Here is a 26,485-nt window from a genome sequence, read left to right as displayed (position 1 = left end):
TCAATGGTGAAACCTTAATACTTTAACAATTTTACAAATTAGCCCCTGGGCTAGCTAGATTAAGCTACAACGACTCCAAAAACATAGAAATCACTAAAAACGGATCAAAATTCACTCACCAATTAAGCTTGCAAGCTTGGCCGAACTTAGCGTGCATCCATGGTGTTTTTATTCTTTTATTTTTGGTGGTGGATGGAAATAAACAAAGAGATGACTTTGTTTTACTTATTTTACTATCTTTTAATTATTAAATTACATTTTTAACCTTTGTTTTTTAACTTAAAAATTCACCTATTTAATGTCCATCTTTGTCCACTCCAATAAAAATGGTCTAATTAGTACATAAGGACCTCCACTTTAAATTTATATAGCTATTAGACACCTTTAGCTATTATAACACAACTTTTTCATTTTACGCGATTTAGTCTTTTTTATCAAATTAAGCATCCAAACGATAAAATTTCTAAACAAAATTTTTATATGACTCTACGATCATGTTGTAGACATTAAAATAATAATCAAATAAATTTTTTGACCTAAAATTTGTGGTTCTAAAACCACTGTTCTGATTTCACTGACGAAAATCTTACAAAAGAAGAATAGGTTAGGGTATTGCTTTATCATAGCTTCTTCGGGTTCCCCCGTAGCCTCTTCGATACCATGACGTTGCCAAATTACCTTCACTAAACCTATGATTTTGTTTCTTAACTCTTTAATCTCTTGTGTTATAATTCTGATCGGTTCTTCATTATACGACATGTTGGGTTGAATCTCAACCTCTGTCGGAGAACTTATATGCGAAGGGTTTGATCTGTCCCGTGGTGTAATACCCCCTACCCGTATTCGTTGCCAAAATGGGGTATGAGGCATTACCAGATTTTACCGAATAAATTTTTTGCAAAATCCCAAATTTTTTTTTGAACTCAATATAACCCATTTATAAGTATCTAATCTTCCCTGCAATTTTAAACCGAGACCAATCCAACACAACCAATCAATTTCAACATATTTTCAAGATAGATTTAACGTATTCATAAGATAACCTCATCACATACCAAAACCAAAATTTGTTAGCCATACCAATGGCTAACCATACATTCATTTCACATTAACATTTACTTTACTAGCTTATACATGCCATTGATTTTCAAAATAAAGTTTCTTTATATACCGAGATCTTGAGGTTGAGAGTGTGATGCGTCTCTGACCAAATCCGACCTCCGAGCTCTTAACACTACAAAACAGGGGAAAAGGAAACAGGGTAAGCACTTTGTGCTTAGTAAGCCCATATAACAAGAATTATACTTACCTAATATTTTCAATACAATGCAATAAACATTCATACATCCATTCAATACATTATTCTCCTAACATGCACAAGCTCAACATTTAAGTTAGTTCAATAATTCCATGTATTAATAATATATATATCACGATTGATGAGCTCATCAATACCATGATTTCTATTTCCTTGTTATTTTTCCATATTTATCCTGTTGAATTTCTCGAAATTTTGATGGATTTTCAGAGGTACACTTTAGTGTACAAATCCGGGCCTGTCAATTCATATTCATGTGCACACATTTCCATTTCAGAGAGCACACTCCCGCGAACCTCATTCTTACAGCGGGATTACCAGTCTAAGCTAAATCCCTGCAATGACAATTACTCTAATGAGCTTGGATCTGAATTACCAGTCCAGACTAAATTCAGACCCTAATTTGGATTACCCATCTGGGCTAAATCCATTTTCCACATATTCTTCGGGAGGGCTATATTAGAATAGGATTACACGTCTGTGCTAGATCCTTTTTACCGTCAATTCCTTTTCAGAGATCCATCGAATTTTCCTTTCATTCAACCGGGATTTATTTTCCCCTTTTATCAAATATATCAATGTTTTGTCAATTTTCATACAATGAACATTCAAATCATATTCACATCAATAACAAACATTTCAAGCATTTAAGAATATAATTCAAGTTACACCAACTTACCTCGATACTTGTTCGTAAACAAAAATCTACTAATCCCGAACTTTTTCTTTTCCTCGATCTAGCTTCATATTTGAATTTTCTAGATCTAAATAAATAAATTTAATCATTAATCTAATACATTTCATGTTCATATGTAACATTCTCTATAATTCCATTATTATTTATAGTGCATTCAAAGCTGTCTCATTGAGTCATAGTCACTAAATTATTTATATCTTGAGCTACAGAACTCCAAATTAAGATCCGATAATTTTAACAAAAACTAGACTCATATATCTTCTTACCATAAAATTTTGAGAATTTTTGTTTTAGCCAATAAGTACAGTTTATTCTTTAAAGTTTCCCCTGTTTCACTATTTGACAGTTCTGACCCCTCTTCACTAAAAATTAATTATCTCATTGTACAGAATTCTAATGATGTTATCATTTGTTTCTTTTGAAAATATACTCATTAAGGATTTTAAAAATATAAATTTAAGCCCCTAATTATTTTTCTCAAATTTTTGATGATTTTCCAAAGTCAGAACAGGGGAACCCAAATTCATTCTGACCTTGTCTCACAAAATCTATTATATCTCATGATTTACAATTCCATTGCTTACACCGTTTCTTTTATAAGAAACTATACTAAATAATCTTTAATTTCATATTTTATTCATTTTCTAATTCAATCTCTACAATTTTTGGTATTTTTCAAAGTTAAACTGCTGCTGCTGTCCAAAACTGTTTTAGTGCATGACGTTAATTATCATTTTTCCCCTGCAAACATCAAAATTTCTTAACAAAATTTTAATACGACCTTACGAACATCCCATAGACATTAAAATAATAAAAAAATAATAATTTACTCGTCGAATTTGTGGTCCCAAATCCACTGTTTCAATTTCACTGAAAACGGGATATTACTAGTGCAATGTGCTTTACCATTGCACCCAACCACTTCTTAGGGAAAGGTAGCTGGAGAGGTAAGGGAGATTGAGCTCTGAGGATAAGTGCTTAAGGTTGCTAGAAGGGAAAAGATCTTTTCTTCATCGTTCCCTAAGGTATTTATCGAGGGAAGGCTTCGTGTTTGGTAGTGCCATGTCATCGACAGTATGAGTGGTGGCTTTCTCGTGTGGTCGATCAAGTGGTAGGTCGGTTGTCATCAAGCGTGGTACTGCTCTGACATTCCCTTTTCTGGGGTAGTATGAGATTGTCATGCTTCAATGGTCTCTTAGTGGTCCCCTCTTGGTGGTGAGTGTGTTCTTGCTAAAAAGAGGTTGGTTTGATGGAGGATGGGACGTGCGGGTGGTTGGCCACCCTGTGACTAGCCAAACTATGTGAAGCAGAAGCTATCCACAAGTGTCTCTCAAGTAGTTTGTCGTGGTGCCACGTGTTTGGAAGGTGTAAGGGGTATATCAAGTTCGACATAATAGAAATATCATATCAATTCAAAAATTTTACAAGGACGATAAGTATAGTTATATTGATAAATACAATGGTCAGATTTTTATATTAAGTAAAAAACATATAAAAGTGTGTAAAGCTATTTGATTGTTTTCATTGATATAAGTGGACCTTTTCCATAAAGCTATTTGATTGTTTTCATTGATATAAGTGGACCTTTTCCATCGAGAAGTATTTGGTGTAGTGATAAGACACACTGCACTTTCAAGAAAAGATGTAAGTTTGAACTTTGGAGACACAACCACGAACCTTTGAACATGGGCCGTAAAACAAACATGGAAAATGCAAATAAAATAAAATTTGAACCCTTCTGTATATATACTTAAAATTTTAAGATGAGATTTTTTAAGAATTTTTAGTATTGATAAATTTTTTGTTAAATTCAAGTCAATTACAATGTCATTTTTTCTTACATAACTATAAAGTATCAAGTGTGTATTTTTAATTTAAAATGTTACATTAGTGAATTTAACAAAAGAATTTTAATGATGATAACAAATATATTTAATTTTTAGGTCCAAAAATAGAAAACCAACATTCTTACAATTAAAAATATGTGGACTAAATTCTAAATTTATGAAAAGTATAGGCATTTGAAGCATATTTTAATCTTTAATTCTTTTACCGTACAAATTGACCAAAAAATAATTAGCCAATTGTGAAGTGTGGGTTTAAAATTATACTAGTAGTTTATATAAAATTAATCCCATCTAAGAGGGGTATTATTGCTAATAAAGGAAAAAGTTGGGGCTAAAAATAAATTGGAACAATAAAACCCGCGAAAGTGCAGAAGCCACCTTTTCCATATACTTATCCAAAGCAGAAAATTTCCCGCCATTTCTCGCATCAGCAAAAAGGAAACCCTAGAACAGATTGACAGAAATCAACTGAGAGAGTGAGAGTGGGAGTGACGGAGGCAGCCATGGAAGAGGAGATCAAAGCAGAGTTCTTGAAGAGCGGGTTTACTCTTGACGAAGAACAAGAGATTCTCAAAAAATGTGAGTTCTCTTTTTTAAAATTTCAATTTTATCGCCGTCTCCCACTCTTATTTTTGAATAATTGGTTCTAAAAAGATCCAAATTCTTTCTTTTAAGGTCATACATTTTGTCAAGATTACGGTCTCGAGCCTTCCGATCTGGTTTCAAGCTGGGAGATTTATTATCTCAATCGGTAATTCTACTGATTTAGCTAACCCTCTTTTGTGTTGTTAGTATTTGTGTAGGGACAAATTCATAGAGTACTTTCGTGTATGGTTCCATTGTTGTTTTGTTTTTTGTTTTTTCCCCTTAGACTTTGAAGATTTATTAGGTTTATTTGAGTGTTAATGCCCTGATTAAAAGCCTAATTATGGTGCAGACAACTTGATGAATCTGTTGTGAAGGATGCAGAGATGGATGGGTTTTTAGGGCACCTGCAGAGTGAACAATTAGGTGCGAGTGCTAAAAAGGATCCTGGTTTGCATATGTACTCTTTTAAAGACGTTGACATGTGAGTATTTTTCATGTTATCTTGTTTCATATACTGCTATCTATTCACCTTTTTTACATACCTTTGGAAAAAAGGGAAAGCAATAATTTGCATGGTTTCTTGTTTGTTTGATCAAATGAGCCTAAGAGGATAAGAAATTTGTGTGCACTTGTTGAATTGCCGTATAATTCATACGGCAAGATTGGCAAAATAACCTCAACTTATTGGGTTTTGACCCAACCCTATAAGAGTGTGTTCTTTTCTTTTTCTGAAAATCCGGTTCTGGTCGAGGGCGGGTCATGTGGGTTTTCTGTGAAAATTTTCAGGTTTGGGTTTGGACGGTTTTAGATCAAATCCATCTGGACCTGGGATATTTACTAAGATATCTCTCTTTTAATTTTATAACTATTTTTATATATTTTAATTAGAGTTCTTTAATTTTTACTTGACTTTATTATATGTATTTGATATGGTTGGTAGATTTTTAGAAATGGAGCTTAAGTTTTGGGGTGGATCACGGTTGGAGGGTTTGTTCATGTCGGGATTAGGTTAGGGTGCTAGAACTTAAATTTAATTCAGGTTTGGGTGGGGTCTGTGGAAATAGTTGAATCCCCAGTATCATTCATATGGCATTTGTGGATGTATAATTTTTTTTTCTTTTATATTTGGTAATTGTGGTTGAATTTCCACTTGAAGCATTACCAGAGGCTTCAAGTCCTGTGTTTTGGATTATATTGTAGAGTTTCTGATCTAAGTATAGTTTTTAAATCATGGGATGTGATTGGCCCAGGGTTCTTGATGCTGAAGATGAAGATGCAAAAGATGTTATTCTTGGAACTCCAATAGACAAATCTGAGAAACTTCAGTTGGACATATATGACTCGGCTCATAAAACAAATGGGAACATTTATTCTTCTGAGAGAAAATCAAAACTAGTGACACCATTTGGGAAACGAAGTAACAAATTTGTGGTCAAATTCAACATTGATAATCTTCCTACTATAGAGACTGCCAATGGCATTGAAGAACATTATGATCTTGAGGATGGAATTATTAAAAGGGTTCAACCTCTAAAAAGCTCTTCATTGGTGGTCCACCGATCAGGGCTAGAACCAGGTTGCAGGTTCATGTATGACACGATTGAAGACAGGGTATGTGATAGTTATTATAGCATGAATGATTTGTTGTTTTATGTGCAATGTATGTTACTAAGATGGTCTATCATTGATACAGTTCAATGCAATTGAAAACCGCATCAGAAAGCATGCAGCTGCACTTGTTGCATCTAGTCTCTACGAAGAACCAATGGATCCATCAGTTGCTTCGCAGGTAGTCTGCTGTTTCACCAGTCTTTATCTCTCAGTGTCTTCAATTGTCTGTGCATCTAAAAGGATTTATTGCTTCAGAGGAGCATGTTTGCCGTTGGGATGATCTGCTGTGATGGAGAAGGTCATCTAAATGATAAATCTATCTTGTTGCAAAGCAGGTAAAATTTCCTGGTCCTTCTATTTATTGTATTTATGTACATCAACCAATTTAGAGGGAACCAAATAGGTTTTCTTTATGCATTAACATGTGAGAACATAGTCAAAGATCACATAGGATTTTATTATTGATGAGTCAGCCACATAACAAATGAATCATCAAACTCTTTATCATATGTGCCATCGTAATTAAATTCTGAATAGAACTATCTGACCATATGGTGCGAGACCGATTTGGTTGATATAATATTTTTATTCAACCTAAATCTGGACTTTAGGCATTCGTTAGTTTCTATTTAAGGGTGTTGCTTTGTAAATGGATGTCTGGACTACTCTCAACACTTTTCACATTAGGAAAATAGTGTTTATCTATGCTGTTCTAATTTTCCTTTTTGGGTGTCTTCTATTGTTTTGACAGTGTTGAGCATTCGAGAGGGCAACTTGTTCGTCTAGAGTTAAATAAACTGAGTTACTTTTCTGTTTTTCCAGGCCAGGTAATAAACATTATAAAAGATTGTTGGTTTTGTTTTGTTTGTCAATAAATCCCAAATCAGCCTGGAGATATTTCTTCTGTGCAGGTTGTAGGCATCAAGGGTCACAATCCTAGTGGCCATTGTTTGATTGCATCAGAGCTAGTAGATTCTGTTCCTTTATCCATTGCTGCTGACGCAGATTTGCCTCCTACAAAGAAGCAAGCTTTAGATGGGGAGATTCAGGCAACTCATCTTTCCTCCACGCCAACAGAGACCACAATGGTGCGTAGGATAGTCTTCTATGTCAGATAAATATCATAGATTTGTAATTTTTGGACTCATGCAGCCATGGCAAGTTGGATTTCTCTTTAATGATGGTTCCTATATTGTCCTGTCTCTTCCTTTTTCCTAAAATACTGTGACCAACACATGTCCTAAACATTTTTGGACATGAGTATGGAGATATGATCTTTTAAGGACCCTCTAAATACAGGGAAAACTTGGGGAAAATTATCAAAGATGACTGTACCAGATACAAACCTGTATTTGACACTCATTCCTAGAGTCTAAGTGCTTCCTCTTTTAAATTTTTTGTTTTTGTTTTTAACAGATTCTTTTAATGCGGTGAATGTTTGAACAGATTATTGCTGCTGGTCCATTCACTACTACAGACAACTTATTATTTGAACCTCTTTCGGAACTGCTTGCCTACGCAACCAGAAACTCTCCACAGTTGCTTATACTGGTGTGAACCCACCGCACTTTTCCCCTGATGCTTTTATAGAATTTTACTGTTTCAACTAACCAGGGAACTTGTGTTGGGTTATTGTTAATTTTCAGTTAGGACCTTTTATCGATTCTGAACATCCACAGATCAAGAAAGGAACTGTTGACTTGAGTTTCGATGATATATTCCAATCAGAAGTTCTTAGAATGGTATCTATAAAGAAAAAGTTACTACTTATGTTCTATGTTGCCCTTTTCATATTTTCTTGTTATTTTTGTTTGACATGTAGTGAGGTATGACTATGGAAATACGACACATCCTAGTCGGAGTAACATAACTTATGCTTTTTCCTTCATCTGTTTTTCTTACTGGTATTTTCAGGTTCAAGATTATTTGGAATATATGGGACCCAATGCTCGGTTGGTTATGGTTCCTTCCATACGAGATGCTAATCATGATTTTGTTTTCCCTCAGGTCATTTTTCTTTTGCCAAACAAAATAAATTATGCTTCTCTGTTTGATTTGTTGATATTTTGAAATAAAACATATGCTGAAATTCACATTTGAACTTTATGCAGCCTGCTTTCGATCTCGATTCTCTCGATGTTAGGCTTCAGGTCTGCTGATCTAGTGATGACTTCCTACTCACAGTCCACAATACGTTTTCATACTTTACATGATCTTGTTTCTCTATTCTTATCCAGATAACCAGTCTCAATAATCCAGGGATTTTTGAGGCAGATCAGGTAAAACAATGACGACCTTCATGCAACTTTTATCAATTCTGTTACTTTATTTACCTTTCACTACAGCTTCTGCTTTATGGCTATGTTACTTGAATTCAGAGGTCAGTCTTGGATATAAGTATCCAACGCGGGTATATTCTGTTTTTAAAATTTTTTTGAATTTATTTGGAGAATCATCATGTCTGACTATGTTGGAGTCTTAAGTCCCTGACATGGATACTCTAGGGAAATTGAAGAGTTTAGAGTAACATAGCTTAATAGAGTGTAACTTTTAAACCAGTTGCCAAGTTAAGACAATTTAACTTGGAGCAATAGAACATGTAAAAGTATATTCCATACTAATTTTGGACTAAGTTCCAACTTTTCATTTTTCTTAAAAATAGTTGTGTCTAATACTTGAGTTTGAAACATATCCAGACATGATATGATAATATCATCGTCCTAGTACTCTCCAAATATACAAAAATCTAACAAAAACTTGAACATAACTGTGTTCGGTACACACCGGGTATCTAACACTAACACTCGTGTTCAATGTATATTCAGACATGGTACAAGGATGCAATCCTCCTAGTACCTTCTAAATATATGAATATTTTGGAAAACCGTAAACATATTCGTGACAGACACTCTATATGACAATCAAATTTGAGTAGCATAAATTTTTGGTTTCAGTTCATGATAGGTTGCTGCACGGTAGATATTCTCAAACATCTTAGTGGGGAGGAGATGTCAAGACATTCAATGGATGGACAACCTAATGATCGGTTGAGTAGACTTGCCAACCATATTCTTAGCCAACAGAGGTATCTTTCAATAAGTTATCTTTGTTGAAACTCATTTCAGTTAATAATTTCTTGGTTCAATCATAAGATATAAGTACTAATCTATCAAATGTATTTTATTAATTGATGTTATGAGACAGCTTTTATCCACTGTATCCACCAGCTGAAGGTGTCCCAATGGATTTTTCCCTTGCTTCTGAAGCTCTTCATATATCTTCCGTTCCAGATCTTCTTATCTTACCTTCAGACATCAAGTACTTTGTCAAGGTTAGTAGTAAAGATCCTAAACTGTCCTATGTTTTTCCTGCCCTTTATTTCTCTTGAAATGTTTGTATACAATATTCATGTTCAACTTATTGAAACATAGGTGCAGAAATATCATCTCTAAGGATCATCTATATATGTAAACTTAGATAAACCTTTGATTTTTGAAATATCTGTATTTGTTATCCTTGTTTGATATATTCAAATATAGATATAGGAATATAATCCCTAAGGATCCTCTAAATATATAGAAAAACTAGAAAAATATTTATTCTTTTAAAATATTTGTATGAGATATTCATGTCCGACATATTCAAACATAGATATAAGAATATTATTTCTAAGGATCCTTTAAAATATATAGAAACACTTAGAACAACCTTTGTTCTTTTTGAAATATATGTATCCGACGTCCATATCCAACACATATTTGGACATAAATATTGGAATTTGATCTCTAAGGATCTTCTAAATATATTGAAAAACTTAGTCAAATAGTTAAATATACTTGTGTTGAAAACATCTGGAGTCCAAGTAACTTAGAAATTGCCCTGTTCCAACTTCAGTTGAAACAACGAAGAAAAAGAAATGGCTCCCGTATCTTTCTATCTACGTTGGTTTATTTTAACTCGTTATTTTCCTTTAAGTGCTCATGTCTGGCACTCATATTCGACATATATTCGGACATTGGCATGATATATGATCCTTTAAAATCCCGTAAATATTTGAAAAAATTGAATACACGTGGGGTACATACTCATCAAAAAGTTCGAGTAATGATAAAGGAATGTAATCCTCATACATTCTGCATATTCTTTCTCGTTGCAGGTGTTACCTGTAGGGGGGACAACCGAAGGGGAAGAAGAACAAATGAAAAGATGTGTTTGTATTAACCCGGGAAGACTGGCTAAGGGAGAAGGTGGCGGCACGTTTGTAGAGCTAAAATATCAGGGGAGTTCTGATAAGATGAATGCTTCAATTATCAGCATATGAGTCTCTTGCATTGCCTTAAAAATGCACATGACATTCCTTGGGAAATGGGGGAATCAAATGCTAGGGCAGATGCAAAGAAGGCAAAGCAACAAAATTGAAGTTCATGAAGTATTTGATATAAAGATATGATATGGTAGCTTCAGAATGTCATTTTGTTAAGACCAAACTAATTGCAGAAGTAGATAGAAAAAAGAGATTAGATGGTAAATTTGCCTGTATTATTGTTATTAATCTTTTGTTAACTTTTTTTTATACAATACAGACACTACCACAGTTGAAATTACGGATCGAACCTTGTCATGAGTATGGATGAACTTCCCTTCGGCCAATGGGCCTACTTTTGGAGTTCTTTTTGTTCTTAAAGGATGTTCTGTCTGATGTAATCATAAACTGTATCTAATATTCTTATATGGGGTGTAGTTTTAGCTGAATTGGACTGGGAATGGATTAGTTTACAGATTAGGATTATTTGTTTTAACCAAAAAGGGTTTATCTGATATTAGAGAATAGTCGACACTTTCTCAGACTCATGTTGGCATTTACACTATGGTCTTCTCTCCCATATTGTAATATATCTTTTAAATTTGTTACTTATGAATTGTTTTGTGTAAATTTCAAGTTTAGTAATTTGTATTTATTTAGAATTATTATTAACAACTTAATATCATCCTTTCAAAAATTTTTTTTAGGTGAAATTATATAGCTAGTCCCTATAATTTTTTTTCAATTTATTTATTTTCTTCTATTTTCACAAATTTCTTCTTTCCTTTCCCAATTGGAGAATTACCATGATAATAGCTCTTATCACTCTCTCAAAAACCCACGTTTCTTAATTTGCTCTAACAAACATTTACCCCTAAACTATGGCAAAACTAAGTATGCTATAAACAGTAGCTTCATAGAGTACCAAACCGGTATCATGTATATAAAATTCATTCCATCTTCAATCCGGTTACAGTTTATAAATACTGATTGACGCACAATCTCTATTAGAGTTAGCAATGAATATAAAATCGAATAAGCAAGCCACTGTTCATCATCTTCCTTTCACTGGGGTTTCTAATTTCTATAGCTATCACTGAGGAATATCTAATATAGAAAAGGAAACCCCAAAACGTTTCTCAGGAAACAACTGAAAATCCCATATAAATTGATAGTATAGTTGAAATTTAATTACAGGGGATACAGCATCACCACAGGCCTGCAGCCATTAAATCCTTATTTTATTTTTTCATCTAATTGCACCATTGAACCGGGAAAATACATCTAAATCGTCTCTGACTGTCATTGTGACACATGAAGAAAATTAATTAAAAAATATAAAAGAAATTGAAATTATTAAAGTTTTAATAAAAAAATTAAAACATATAATTTTTTAAATTTTTTTTAAAAAATTTAAAAATTTTAAAAATTATAAAAAACTTATAATTTAATCAATGGTTGTAGTTGCACTATCACTAATTTGGTCGACTTATTTGCTTGAATCACAATCCCCAAGGACACCTTTTGTGCATGGACACCAACACAAAAGGTGGACATCGTGGTCTTATCAGAAACAAATGTATATATACTGTGCATGCTATCCGTTCCATATATTTTGTATTGGTGACTGTTTAGTAGGAATCTATTAAGCTTGATGTCCTAGTACTAACACTCGAGGGAAGTTGTATACAAAACAATATCTTTTTTTCCTATTTCCCATGTACACACAAATTTTAAGTTAAAAATTAACTTGAAAATTCGGAGTTAAATTTATTTATAATTTTGATAAGAAAGCTATAATTTCTGAAATTCTTTATAAAGAAAACTCTTTTTGATTCTTCTCTTTAATTTGAGTTTCAGTCCAAGGGTCGTTTGACTTGATTTTGGATGGATGTGAGTTGCTTTAAATGCCGTGTTGACTTGTTCTTGAAATGGGCTTGAAACTCTTTTTTTTCAGTTGATTTGGATCGAAAGATGACTTTCTTTAGAAACACTACACCAGAATGGGCTTTTAGCGGCACATTTAGCGGCGTTTGGAACAAAAGGGCCACTCAAAATCGAGCATTAGCGGCGTTTTTACAAAAGCGCCGCTAAAGATCGAGCATCAGCGGCGTATTTCCAAAATCGCCGCTAAAAATAGGAATCAGTGGCGTTTTTTATAAAGCGCCACAAAAGACCTAAGACCAACGATGTCGTTTTTCGAGCCTTTAGCGGCGTTTTTGCGGATGCGAAGCTAATGATCGGACCTTTAGCGGCGTTTTTAGTTAAGCGCCGCTAATGCTCAGGCCTTTAGTGGCGTTTATGTCTATGCGCTGCTACTGCACGGGCTTTAGTGGCGCTTTTGTCTAAGCGCCGCTAATGAATGTAGCTTTAGCGGCGTTTTTGACGAAGTGCCGCTAATAGTAACAAAAAATCTTATAAGTTGAAATAATTAATATTTTGTTCTCTTTATTATATAGTGGTACAATTTACATTTAAATTATAATTAACAAATAATATTGATTAATACAAAAAGTTTTTATTAAAGAGAAGTCGTATATATATAAAGCTAACTATTTATTACTAATTTTCAATCACAGTTTATTTAAACTACTTTACGAGAGAAAATATATTAAATTATGAATAAAGTAAAATATAATAAAACTTAAATTGTTGTATTGTAAAGAATAAATTAAAAATAGAATTAACTTTTATAAGATTAGTAATAAATTTTGGTAGTCTTGTTCGACTAAATAAATCAAAGGAATTAATATAAAACACAATTTATACAAAATATATTTTAAGTACTATTAATTATTGTTTAATCGATTTTGACTATATTTTATGATTATATATATTAAAGATTTAGGGAAATTTTTTTATGGACGGTATTTTAAGGAGTATGGGGTATAGATTTAAGGTTTGGGATTTAAGGTTAATTTAAGGGTTAGAGGTCTAGGGGTTTGGGATTTAGGGTTTCAACGGTCATGTTAGGTAAACATATAAATAGACATTTGATATTTTTGATATATATGGATATATATATATAGTTATTAATTATTTAATTTGTATATATAGGACCAAAACAATCTTGGTATAAATAAATAAACAAATAAATAAGTAGGTAATTATTTATTTGTTAAATAAATAGGTATTAATTATTTAAATGTAAGACAAAAAAAAATATGAGAGATTTAGCGGCGTTTCTATATAAAAACGCCGTAAAAGTTAGCCTTTACCGGTGTTTTAGTCAAAAACGCCACAAATGTTGCAATATACGACATCGTTACCTTTTAGGGAATCAGTTTCCATTGTGGCGTTTTATTGGGAAACGCCACAAATATTCATGAAACTTTGTCAAAATGACGTCGTTTCACTTGAATGATGTACTCTGTTAGTGGCGTTTTCCGCGAAAACGCCGCAACTATGTCTACAATTTTGTGAAAACAGCACCGTTTCTTTTGTGTAATTGAAATTTTAGTGGCGTTTATTTCCTTAGCGCCGCAAAAGGGCATGCAATAGTGGCGTTTTACGCAAAAACGCCGCAAATGTGACTTAAAAAACGGCGCCGTTCTTTAAAGGCCATTTAACCCGTGTCCTCATCCTTTACAAATTTATTATTAGAATAAAAAAAATGCATTTTCTATACCAACTTTTATAAAAAAAATTTGTTTTTTATATAAAGAGACAAAATTTGTTGTACCAAGTTTATTATAACAAATTTATCCATTTCTTAAGAGGACATTTGAAGTGTCATACGAAAATTTGTCATAAAGATAATATTGCTAGCTACCTTATTTCAACTTTATACAACATTTTTAACTATATATAACTTGTTGTTTAATAGATTTTCACTATATTTTTTTGATTATTAAAGAATATTTAGGGAATATTTTGGTCGATGCATGGTATTTTAAGGAGTACGAGCCGGGTATATATGGATTTAAGGTTTGGTATTTAAGGTTTAGGAGTTAGGGGTCGGGTTATGCCTTAAGGGTTACACACGTGGATTTAGGGGTTAGGGCTAAGGTTAATTAGGGGTTTAGGGGGATTTAAGGTTAGAGAGGTTTTAGGGGTTTGGCTGGGGTTTAGGGTTTCAACGGCATGTTAGGGTTTCTTAAGAGGTTAATTTAGATTGATTAATTTTGGAGGTAAATATATATGTTCTTATATATTTGTAAAATAGATCCAGAATAAATTTAATATTAAGATAAGTTTTGAGTATAATAGGTAGTAGATGATGCATGTAGCTACATTAATTGATTGGTTAATATGAAGATTACAAGGTTAATTTATAATTTGAGACTTGTTAAATGATATAATTAACTAATAATACTTGTATATTTAAAAACATTTAACCCAAATTAACGGCCATTTGATATTTTTGATATATATGGATATATATATATATATATAGTTAATTAATTATTTCATTTGTATATATAGGACCAAAATAATCTTGGTATAAATAAACAAACAAATAAATAAGTAGGTAATAATTTATTTGTTAAATAAATAGGTAATTAATTATTTAAATGTAAGACACAAAAAAATATGAGAGATTTAGCGGCGTTTCTATATAAAAACGCATAAAAAATTCTACTTTTCTTGGCGTTTTAGTAAAAAGCATACAAATGTTGCAATATACGACGTCGTTACCTTTTAGGGAATCAGTTTCCATTGTGGCGTTTTATTTGTAAGCGCCGAAAATATTCTTGAAACTCTATCTGAGCGGCGTCGTTTCAGTTGAATGATGTACTCTCTTAGTGGCGTTTTTTGCAAAAACGCCGTAACTATATCTGCAATTTTGTGAAAAATGGCACCGTTTCTTTGTGTAATTGAAATTTTAGTGGTGTTTTTCTCCTTAGCGCCGCAAAAGGCATGCAATAGCGGCGTTTTACGCAAAAACGCCGCAAATGTGACCTAAAATTAATTTAAACGGCACCGTTTCTTTAAAGGCCATTTAACCCGCATCCTTTACCGGCGTTTTAATTAAAAACGCCGCAAGTATTACAATATACGACGTCGTTACGTGTTAGGGAATCAGTAGTGGCGTTTATCCATAAAACGCCGCAATACTCACTTAAAATTACTTAAACGGCACCGTTTCTTAAGAGGACAATTTAACTTAATTAATGTGTCGTCCTCCAATTACAGCAAGAGGGAAATTGCAGAGAAAGGAGCAGAGAAATTTTCTAAGTGTCGAAAGGGGAGAAAAATTTTCACGAAAAATACAAAGCGGAGAAAGGTGGTCGGAGTCGATCTTGAAACAAGGTGGGCACAGCTGCGAGATTTCTCGATTGAATAGGTAAGCCTTTCTGTTCTTTTTCGATTAATTTTTTGGGTTTTAGGCCAGTCTAAGTTATTTGGGGTTTTAGGGTTTCGATTAAACAACGTCAACAATGTGGTGAATCATTAGATAAAACTGAAAAAAAAATTTAGGGTTTCTTTCTGTGTTGCCTTGATGCCTTGTTGCTGCTTTTTCATTTCCTTCCTTAAACCCCTATCCGACCCGATTTGTGGATTTCTGGTGAGGTGAGAATATTGATTTGTGGTATCAATGTAGTAATCCTATTTAGATTCCTTATATCTGCATTAAGTTGTTTCGATTAGTGGTTGATAAATAACTGGTGTATAGCAGTGTTAATAGGAAATTGTGGATTTTGTGAGTTTCTTCATTACTGGAGAGTTGAAACAATAACCTTGGAACAACCTTCGATTTATCCACTGCAATTGATTGAATGGTGCAATTGAATTTTATATGTGCTGCGTTTAAATAGAAAAAACAATATTAAATATAGTTAATCATGATTTATTTTGAGAAATCATTATTAAAATTATGGTTTTCGTTTTGTTTTAATCATGATTTCTTTAATATCCTTGGCGATGGAGTTATTCGAGCATCCATTTTAGGGGAAATGTATTATTTCTTGAATTCATTTGCATTATATATTATTGATGGGTCCATTACTGAAAGAAATTGTCAGTTAACATACTTTTTTTTATGTTTAATTTATAAGAAAATGTGATTTATCCCGCATGATTTGGTTAGGTTTCAACAAATATTCATATGTTAAATTTTAAAGCTCTAATATCATCTAATTCATTGTCATGTACCTTTTACAAGAGTGGTGATCGATTTTTGATAGGTTATGTCGATAAATAATGTAATAGTTTTGATGATAGGTTTGCACATGGATGCATTTAGGCTTATTTAAAAGAAACAATGTATATGATATGGCTTTAAATCATTTATGCTTTTAGGTTTTTAGTTTTTTTACTTTAGCTAACTTCGTGAATATAAACTTTTGTTTTGTTTTTTTGTTTTTGGCTTTAATTACTTGCATTTTTTCGGTACTAATGTATTTCGTCTTTTTTTCTAGGATTTGCTTGAAATTGAGGAAATTTAAGGTATTTATTCCTATGTTTCTCTATTTAGTTTTCTTATAAAAAAGTCAAATTGTTTAAATTTTTTTGTTATATTTTATTTGTATAGTTTAATTATTATTTTCATTTTTAGAAGGAGTTTTAATTACCATTTTAGCTAAATTTGCACTTGACTTTGCGACTTATTACATTATTTGATGTTTAAATTTAAGAATTGCTATTCGGCAAAGGCAATTGTTTTAAACTATTAAAATTGAATACAATTGTTAAATAACTTTATATTTTTGAGTAATTGAATAAATTATGAGCGAATCGTTTAATCTGTTTAGCGTTTATAAATCATCGATTTCCGATATTATGTGTTGCAATTATCAATTTTACATACAAATAAATTTGTTTATTTATTGTATATATGCTATTAAAATAAAAATATAGTTTCTAAATATATTTATTTTGTAATGGCAACTCAAAGTATTATTTCTTTAATAACAAAAGTTGTTTTCATAAATATAAACAAATTAATTACATCTTGTAATGCTGAAGTCAATGTTTTTTTTCTTGACATAATTTGTTCTTTGAATTAATAAAAGCTACAAAATATATATCATATCATAACGATCTTTGAATTATCCGGAGATTAAAGCTAGAAAGTTATATTTTAAATGAAATGTATGAGGGATTATATTTTAAAACATCTTTGATATATATATTATTTATATACGTTTTAATATATTTATTAAAATTTTATATATATTTGAAAAATTTGTCAATCATATCATAATTTACATACATAACATATATAAATTTATATATAAACTTACACAACACATAATTTACATAATAACTTACATAACTTATATATAAACTTATATATAACTTACATACATAATAACATAACAACTTACATAATACATAGCTTACACAACTTACATAACCTACATAATACATAACAACTTACATAATACATAGTACATAGCATACATAACTTACATAATAACATAACAACTTACATAATACATAGCGTACATAACTTACATAACTTACATAATACAAAACTTACATAACTTAAATAGCTTACACAACTTACATAACACGCATAATACATAACTTACACAACTTACATAACTTACATAATACATAATAACTTACAACTTACATAACATACATTTCTTTGATAACTTACATAAGTTACATAATACACAACTTACATAGCTTACTTAATACATAACTTACATAACTTATACACGTACATAACTTACATAATTTACTTAATACTTAAATTATGTAACATATGATATACTTACATAACTCATTTATACTTACCACTGAACAACTTACCCTTGTAATTTCTGGTGAAAATCAGACTTCAAGAAATAAGAAATGGACCGGTCTTGGATGAATTTGTCAAGGGTAAGCGACGATTATCGAAATGGAGTACAAACTTTTCTAAATTTTGCATTTCAATATGCAAGCCAAGAGAACATGATTCTTTGCCCGTGTAAGAAGTGTGTCAACATAAACTGGCATTATCGTGAAGTTGTATACGAGCATCTAATTGTTGATGGGTTTATTCGGGGTTATAAATAATGGCTTTTTCATGGAGAATGCCCGCCTAGTACTTCCTCTTCAAGGATGGATGTATCTTATGATAGTACTGCTTACCATCAGTCTGTTAGAGGGGATGATATGGAAGGGATGTTGCGGGATGCATTTAATATTCACAATCATGGTTTACAGTCGTTCCCAGCCGAGTTTGTGGTATCTGATGATTGTAATCTCGGTGGAAATACTTTTACTGAACCCGGAAGAAGTGTACATCATGAAGAGCCCAATGGAGAAGCAGCGAAGTTCTATGCGCTACTTAATGACATGAACGAAGAACTGTATGAGGGATCAAAATTCTTAAAATTGTCTTTCTGTATTCGTCTTTTTCAGTTAAAATGTTTGGGAGGGTGGACCGGGAACTCTTTGACAATGCTGTTAGAGTTTTTGAGAGAGATGTTTCCGTTTGCAAAAATCCCTCAATCATGCAAAGATATGAAGAAAATGATAAAAGATTTAGGTCTTGGGTACACCAAAATCCATAGTTGCCCGAATGACTGCATGTTGTATTGGGGCGATCGGAGAAACCAACAGTGCTGTCCTGTATGCGGCCAATCACGTTGGATAAATATAAACACAGAAGATGGGAACGACAATGAAAATAATGCACAGCCAAGAAAGAAGCCGGTCAAGATTTTGAGGTATTTTCTGCTGATACCAAGGCTTCAAAGGCTTTTCATGTCATCGAAGACAGCGGAGTCAATGACGTGGCACCATGATAGACGAACGGATGATAGATTATTAAGACATCCGACAGATTCTTTAGCTTGGAAATCATTTGACAATAAATTTCCAAGCTTTGCAAGCGATCCTAGGAGTGTGAGGCTTGGCCTAGCATCTGATGGATTTAATCCTTACAAGATCATGAGTACTGCGTACAGTATTTGGCCAGTAGTGCTTGTTCCTTACAATCTGCCTCCATGGATTTACATGAAACAATCTTCCCTTATCTTATCTATGATTATCCCTGGAGAGAAAGGGCCCGGGAATGATATCGACATTTATTTACAGCCACTTATTGAAGAGTTAAAACAATTATGGGCTGGTGTCGAGACATACGATGTGCTGAGAAAGGAGAACTTTAATTTACGTGTAGCTTTGATGTGGACCATTAATGACTTCCCCGCTTATGCCAATTTATCTGGCTGGAGTACCAAGGGTCGTTATGCGTGTCCTTGTTGTGCTGCACAAACATGTTCGCAATGGTTATACAATGGGAAGAAGTTCTCTTACATGGGGCACCGTCGGTGGTTACCGAAAAATCATATATTTAGATTTCATAGTTCGGCATTTGACGGTACTGAAGAGTAAAGAGAAGCTCCCTCACAGATAAGTGGATCTGAAATCTTGTTAATGTTGGAAGATATGAATTTTAGTTATGGGAAGATGAACCAACCGGCAAACACGCAAAGAAATAAAAGATCAAATGATGAAGCTGATGATGACTCCAATAAAGAGGATGATCCGTATGAGGTGGACTTCTGGAAAAAAAGAAGTATTTTTTTTGAGTTGCCTTATTGGGAGCACCACCTATTACGACACAGTCTTGATGTTATGCATATTGAGAAAAATGTCTGCGAGAACATTGTTGGTACAATTTTGAATGTAGACGGAAAATCAAAAGACAATCTTCAGAGTCGACTTGATTTAGTTCAGATGGGAATTCGACCTGATCTTTATCTGAATCCACTTCCGAATGGGAAATATCGGTTGCCGCCTTCTATTTTCTCAATGTCCAAGACGGAGAAAGAACTGTTTTGCATGATGTTGAAGGATATAAAGGTTCCAGATGCGTATGCATCAAACATATCTCGATGTGTTAGTGTTAAAGATCGAAGATTATATTTGCTAAAATCACATGACTATCATATCTTGATGCAAGATTTACTGCCAGTTGCTCTACGATGTTGTATGTCCAAGAAGGTGACGTCTTGTATAATTGAACTATCCAATATAATGAAAGCCATTTGTGGCAAAGTTTTGGATGTTCATGAACTTCAGAAGGTACAGGATCGAGCCACTTTGACTTTATGCAACATGGAGAAAATCTTCCCACATTCCTTCTTCACTATTATGGTTCACTTGATAATCCATCTCCCACACGAAGCAATTCTTGGCGGACCCGTTTTCTATCGATGGATGTATCCCATAAAAAGGTGTTAATTAAAATTTTTAAAATTTTCCTTTATACTCTATGCCCTTTAGTTATAACTTTTGATAATGTTGTATAACGTGTTTAGGTTCCTATCCAAATTAAAGTCTTACTGCCGCAACAAGCGATATCCAGAAGGATCGATTCTTTGAAGGCTACTTAGCGGAGGAATGTATGACCTTCGCTCAAGATATTTGGAAGATGTTGAAACAAGGTTGAACAGACCAAATAGGAATGCTGGACTCACGGACCATAACTTAACCGATACTTATTTGTTCCAAAGTTTTGGAGAACCAATCGACAAAGTTGAAATTGCAGAATTAGATCATTTATCATGGGTACAAGCACATCGATATGTTCTGTTTCGCCACGAATCAATGGAACCTTTACGGAAGTAAGTTCTACAAATTTGATAAATATTTATCAAACTAAAAATTGTATATCTTCTAACAAAGTGAACATTTTTTAACATAGTGAGTATAAACAAATATTGAGATCTTGTTCGCGCTCCCGAAGAACACAACATCAAGATATCAATAAGTTGTTTACAGAATCTTTTTATGAATGGTTAAGCCAAACGATATGCAGTTGGAGCTTCCGCTTACAAATAATAATGTTTTCTCATAACGTTTTTAATTACTCAGTTTACTTTCCATTCAATAGGTTTGGAGTGGGAAGAATGTAAACGACGAAGTTAAATGGCTCTCTCAAGGTCCAAATCGAGTGGTTAAAAGATATAGTGCGTTCCTCATCAACGGTTTGAGATTTCATACAAAATATCGTGAGAGGTTGAGGAGAACGCAAAATTGTGGAATAGTTGTTAATTCTGCAATTACAAGTTATGCTAGTGCTAGGGACAATAATCCTGTCGAGGGAAATATGGAATATTTCGGACATCTTACTGACATAATTGAGTTGGATTACTACAGCAAATGGAAAGTTGTCTTATTTTGAGGTGATTGGGCCGATGTTAATACATATCATGGAATTAAGCAAGATCAATTTGGTTTTACAATGGTGAACTTTGACCGATTGATTCACACAGGACAACAACTGATAGATGAGCCGTATGTATTCTCATCTCAAGTCAAACAAGTTTTTTACTCAAAAAATCCAACTGATGAGGGTTGGTACGTTGTACTCCGTAACATCCCTAGAGACTTGTTTGACATGGGCAGTGGAAGTAGAGATAACATCGACAACAGATCAGAAACTTTGCCATTTCCAGAAAAAAATGTAAACGACAATATCCCTAATACTAGTGCACAATTTCAAAGGGTTCGTCAGGATACAGATGAAGATATTTACGAATAATGATGTAGTAAGATTTTACGATTGTTTAATTATATGTAATATCATAATTTAAATCTTGGTCTTATTATATATTTCAACTATTTTATATGTGCTATTGTTGTTGTAATTAGTTATTAAGTTTTCAACTATTTTATGTGTATTGCGATAAAATGCCTAGAAGAAAAATTCTAAGGGAAGCATTGTTCAAAATGATCCAAACTCGTGAAACAAATAGTCTTGAACAATGAATGAATTGGATCTTGAATGTTCGATTACACACGAGGATCCTGAAGTTCAAAGTAAATTTACATTTAATTTACATGCGTGTTGACTTATAATTGATTTATTTTTCAAATTCTTATATTATAATATACCATTTGTAGCTGAAAATGGTGGGACGCGCAGAGGTCGAGGACGTACGCTACTTAGAGAGTTATACGAGTTAGATCCAGTCGAGCGTGTCAAAGTTGGACGAAACCGTTTTGGTCAGCCTGTTGGATCAAAAGATCGACTTTTAGCAGGATACATGGGCATTTTAGCACGAAATGCGAATATGTTGCCTATCAACTACGAGTCATGGCATCAAATGCCCGATAGCAACAAAACCAAGCCCTCGATAATATTAATGTAACGCGCTACTTAATGTCATCTGTAATGCTTGGGAAATAGTTTCATTTATATTTACTTTATTAACTTGTGTTTTTTGTAGGTGAGGTTTGCTTTAGAGGTCTCGGATGCTTATGTAAAGAAGGCATTGGGAAAAATATGGAGAGACAATAAAAGTACTTTGAAGAAAATTTATTATAAGACAAAAACAACCCTCGATGAGAAATTGCAAAATCTCCCGCCGGGTATGTTGAGGTACCAATGTGAAGATGCGGTTAGATTTTGGCATTCGAAGAAAGGCGAGGTATGACGTACTTCCAAACTATTGTAATTATTTTGGTTTATAGTATTTACTATTACGAACTAAAAATTTCATAACGTAGGATCGTGAACAAGTTGGAAAAAGCAGCAGGCAGAAACAAAAATTCACTCACACAGCCGGGTCGAGAAGTTTTGCATGTGTAGCTGAGGCGGAGGTATTTTTAATTTTTTAATATTGTCAAATATGTATAACTTCCATTAAATAATATTTTTACTACTATATTGTAGGAACTGTCGTCCGATAAAAAATTTGGACGCCTTCAACTTTTTGAAATTACACATAGGAAGAAGATGGATCTCCCATGACTCCCGAAGCTGGTAAAATAATGGTACGTTTACTTAATACGATTTGACTTGTTTTAGTTATTTATAGTGTTTATTTTCTAATGGTTTAATTCATTGCTTGTAATGCGACTATTGTTATGTTGCATATGTTTTTTTAATATATATTGCGTTCCTAACCATGTGATTTATTTATTAGGAAAAACTAAAGGATAAAAAGGCGGAGTACGAAGCGATTGCTTCTAGTGATAGTTCTGTTCATCTTGAAGACATTGATAACCAGATTATTCTTGAAGTTTTGGGTCTGAAAGGTATGGTCGGGTTCGATTTCAAGGATCTTTTGTTAGCCCAACCCAATATTTTGGATCCATTCATGATAATACATGGCTTGGGAGTTAGGCTCAAGTCAAGTTCGAGGTTAAAAGACCGGATGGCTCGGATGCAAGCGACCACGTTGAAGTTCAAAGGAAATATGAAGAACTCCGGCTACAACTTAAAGCGAGGCGGATAAAGAGGGAAGCAATGCGGCCGAAGGAAGCAGAGGTGCAGCGAGAGAAGCAGAGTAGAACAAAAGTACGACAAACTCAAAGAAGACTTGGACTATGATGAAGATGTTTGATCATAACTTCCGCCGTCATAGTGTATTGCATAAATATTTATATCATTTTAACATTTAACATTTTGCAAAAATAATATGAATTCACTTCTATTTATTGATATTAATATTATTTTATTCGTTTAATTTGAAATATTATATAAATTTATTTCTTTTGGCTGGTTTAGATCTGGTTGCTTTTGATTTGTTGCTACAAGAGGGCTGAAAAAATGAAAAATGTAATATAAAAAAATTCCCAAAAATAGTGGTGTTTTTGTATAAAAACACCACTAAAGACCATGTTCTTTAGCAGCGCTTAGAAAGAAACGCCGCTAAAGACCATGTTCTTCAGAGGCGCTTAGAAAAAACGCCGCTAAAGACCATATTCTTTAGCGGCGCTTAGAAAAAAACGCCGCTAAAGAACATGTTCTTTAGTGGCGCTTAGAAAGAAACGCCGCTAAAGACCATGTTCTTTAGCGGCGCTTAAAAAAAAGGCCGCTAAAGACCATGTTCTTCAGAGGCGCTTAGAAAAAAAGCCACTAAAGACCATGTTCTTTAGCGGCGCTTAAGAAAAAACGCTGCAAACGTTTGCGACGTTTTCGTTAGTGGCCTTTTTTGCGGCGCTTGTGGAAGCGCTGCAAATACCTTTAGTGGCATTAAAAAGTGCCGCTAAAGGCCTAAAAAAAATGCCGCTAAAGACCTGTTTTGGTGTAGTGAAACAACTTTTGTGTCCCTCTCCATGGTTGAATTGGATTGGAAGGCGATTTTCTTCAAAACTGATGCAACATTCTTCATAATTTCTTCAAATTCTTTAGTATTTTTAGAGATTTCTACCGAGATCTTCTAAGCTTCTTGAACTTGTGAAGTGTAGAATGGCTTGAGTGACCCCTTTTTATAGTGCCAACTACTTGAATAAAAAAGAATTCTAGTAGAATTTAACTGTTTCATTTGATTGTTCTACACAAATTTAAAATCTTTTATTTATTATTTATCTCTTATTGGTTTAACTAATTAGAGATAAAATAATCATTTAGTATTATCCAAGAGGTGCGCTATTTCCTCAGCAAAATACCATACTTCCAATTTCCATTTGTTTCAACCTAACATATTGTTGGAGAAAACCTGATTTGAAAATAATTTTCTTGCAAAACGGAAAATTAAAATTTTGAAAACTAAGTTAATTTGTGATATTTATAGCAATAAACTTGAAACTGCACCTGTGTTTTTTGCTAGACAGATCCTTGTCGTTCTTGATTTTCAATCGAATGGTCTTCTCCGCTATTCTCTTACCACGAACTGCTTCGAGTGTGGGGCTCGAAGGAATTCAAATAGCAACCGGTAGAATTGTTAATCCAAAAAATAGAATTTATACTTGACAATAAATTCTCACTATTTTCGGGCAGAATAACAATATCTTAAAATTGTGTTTTTTTAACCCTACTGATGCTATATATTTATAAGGAGAAGAAGAGAAACCTTTTTTGAATAGGTACAAGTCTATTTCAATAGAAAAAAAAATCTTAGTCTAACTAGGAGAGAGAGGGGCAACAACCTTAGTTAAATATACTAGGGTTTGCAGTCCTAAGTATTAGCATGAAGGGGTTTTGGGTATCTATGGTATCGGGTCCAATTATAAGTACTTCCTAGACTTTTAATTCAATACTTTATAATTCAATCTAACCCAATATATTTTTTTAATTTTCCAAAATAAACATCATAAATTAATTTCCCAAATAAATAATTTTCTCAACCCGGTTCTAATTCTGTTAACATCATTGCAACTTTACTGTAAAAGAATCTATGAGAATATATTTAATATTTTTACATTCAACAAATTCACTATGACCAACTAATTTAATTATATTTTTAACTTTAACCAATTATTTAATTAATTAAATAATAATTTGAAAAACCATAAATTAATTTTTTAGGTCATTTTCATTTAGTGAGAAAACCACATTCATTTCCGAATATTTCCCATTTCTCTAACTTTACCATTTTTATATTCAAATACTGAGAAGGATTATTATGTCGTCTATAATTCCAATTGGGGAGATGGCTAGTCTTAGCTATCGGAGCAATTGACTACATGAGTAGAGACTTAGATGTATTTATTGGTAGAATGATACATTAGACTGGGTCCAAGATGAATTAATTTTGAATCCGTTTGTGAATTAATTCACCTGTGACATTTATGGTGTGATTTACCTAAATCCTGAGTTAGTCACTAACAATGTGCATACAACTCATGTGCTTTGATATAAGTGGAGGCTTATGATCTAAAGATGACCGAGCCCATAGCTGGTATGTTGGGTACATGACTTGTGTATGACATGGCTTTACTAGCAATAGTAGAATTCATAGCTCAATTAAAGAGTTAATGATATCCTCTCATTGGCATTGTGTGGATTGATAAATATGGAACGTGGTAATTTGCTAAACTCATGTTCATGTTGTTACGAATAAATTCAAGACAACTTGGGAATTTGCGAACTACTACTCATATGTACCTATAAAATTAACTAATCTCTTGAACATTTTCCAATGCCAATTCAATCAATTAATCAATCTTCATAAGCACATAAAAGATTAAGTGAGGTAACAATGTATTGCTACCTTGAAACAGTTTAATCACAATAATCTTGCAAGTTATGCAAGGCTAATGTATCATTCAATACCGTCGCTAATTTAACCCTCAGCTACCTTAGAAGATTAAACATGCACTGATTAAGTATTGTGTCAATTAGTTACAATTTCAACACGATTAAATAATTAATTCATTAGTTAGCTTACAATTATAATGCAAGAATAACTTAATCATGGTTTTACTTAATCAAACAACTTACCAAGGCCTATAACAACACAAACATAATTTTAATAACTTAAGTGAACGAAATACAATCA

The 26,485-nt window shown here is 33.0% G+C and overlaps 1 protein-coding gene across 1 annotated transcript; it reads left to right on the top strand.

Moving 5' to 3' along the window:
* The first annotated feature begins 4,262 nt into the window (after positions 1 to 4,262).
* On the top strand, positions 4,263 to 10,745 carry LOC105765904 (uncharacterized). Its single transcript, XM_012585181.2, has 16 exons — positions 4,263 to 4,441; positions 4,538 to 4,613; positions 4,800 to 4,931; positions 5,701 to 6,061; positions 6,144 to 6,239; positions 6,317 to 6,396; positions 6,813 to 6,888; positions 6,973 to 7,149; positions 7,508 to 7,612; positions 7,708 to 7,803; positions 7,976 to 8,068; positions 8,173 to 8,211; positions 8,299 to 8,340; positions 9,016 to 9,146; positions 9,266 to 9,392; positions 10,218 to 10,745. The coding sequence occupies exons 1-16, from the start codon at positions 4,366 to 4,368 to the stop codon at positions 10,380 to 10,382; spliced, it is 1,872 nt and encodes a 623-aa protein (XP_012440635.1). The 5' UTR covers positions 4,263 to 4,365; the 3' UTR covers positions 10,383 to 10,745.
* The last annotated feature ends 15,740 nt before the right edge of the window (positions 10,746 to 26,485 follow it).

Source organism: Gossypium raimondii, chromosome 5, assembly GCF_025698545.1.
Source record: "Gossypium raimondii isolate GPD5lz chromosome 5, ASM2569854v1, whole genome shotgun sequence".
Classification (NCBI taxonomy): Eukaryota; Viridiplantae; Streptophyta; class Magnoliopsida; order Malvales; family Malvaceae; genus Gossypium; species Gossypium raimondii.
This window is presented reverse-complemented; position numbering and strand designations above follow the sequence as displayed.

Coding starts and splice junctions, on each gene's coding strand:
- LOC105765904 (XM_012585181.2), top strand. CDS start 4,366: ATGGAAGAGGAGATCAAAGCAGAGTTCTTGAAGAGCGGGTTTACTCTT. Junction 4,442..4,537: donor ACAAGAGATTCTCAAAAAAT/GTGAGTTCTCTT, acceptor CTTTCTTTTAAG/GTCATACATTTTGTCAAGAT. Junction 6,397..6,812: donor TCTATCTTGTTGCAAAGCAG/GTAAAATTTCCT, acceptor TTGTTTTGACAG/TGTTGAGCATTCGAGAGGGC.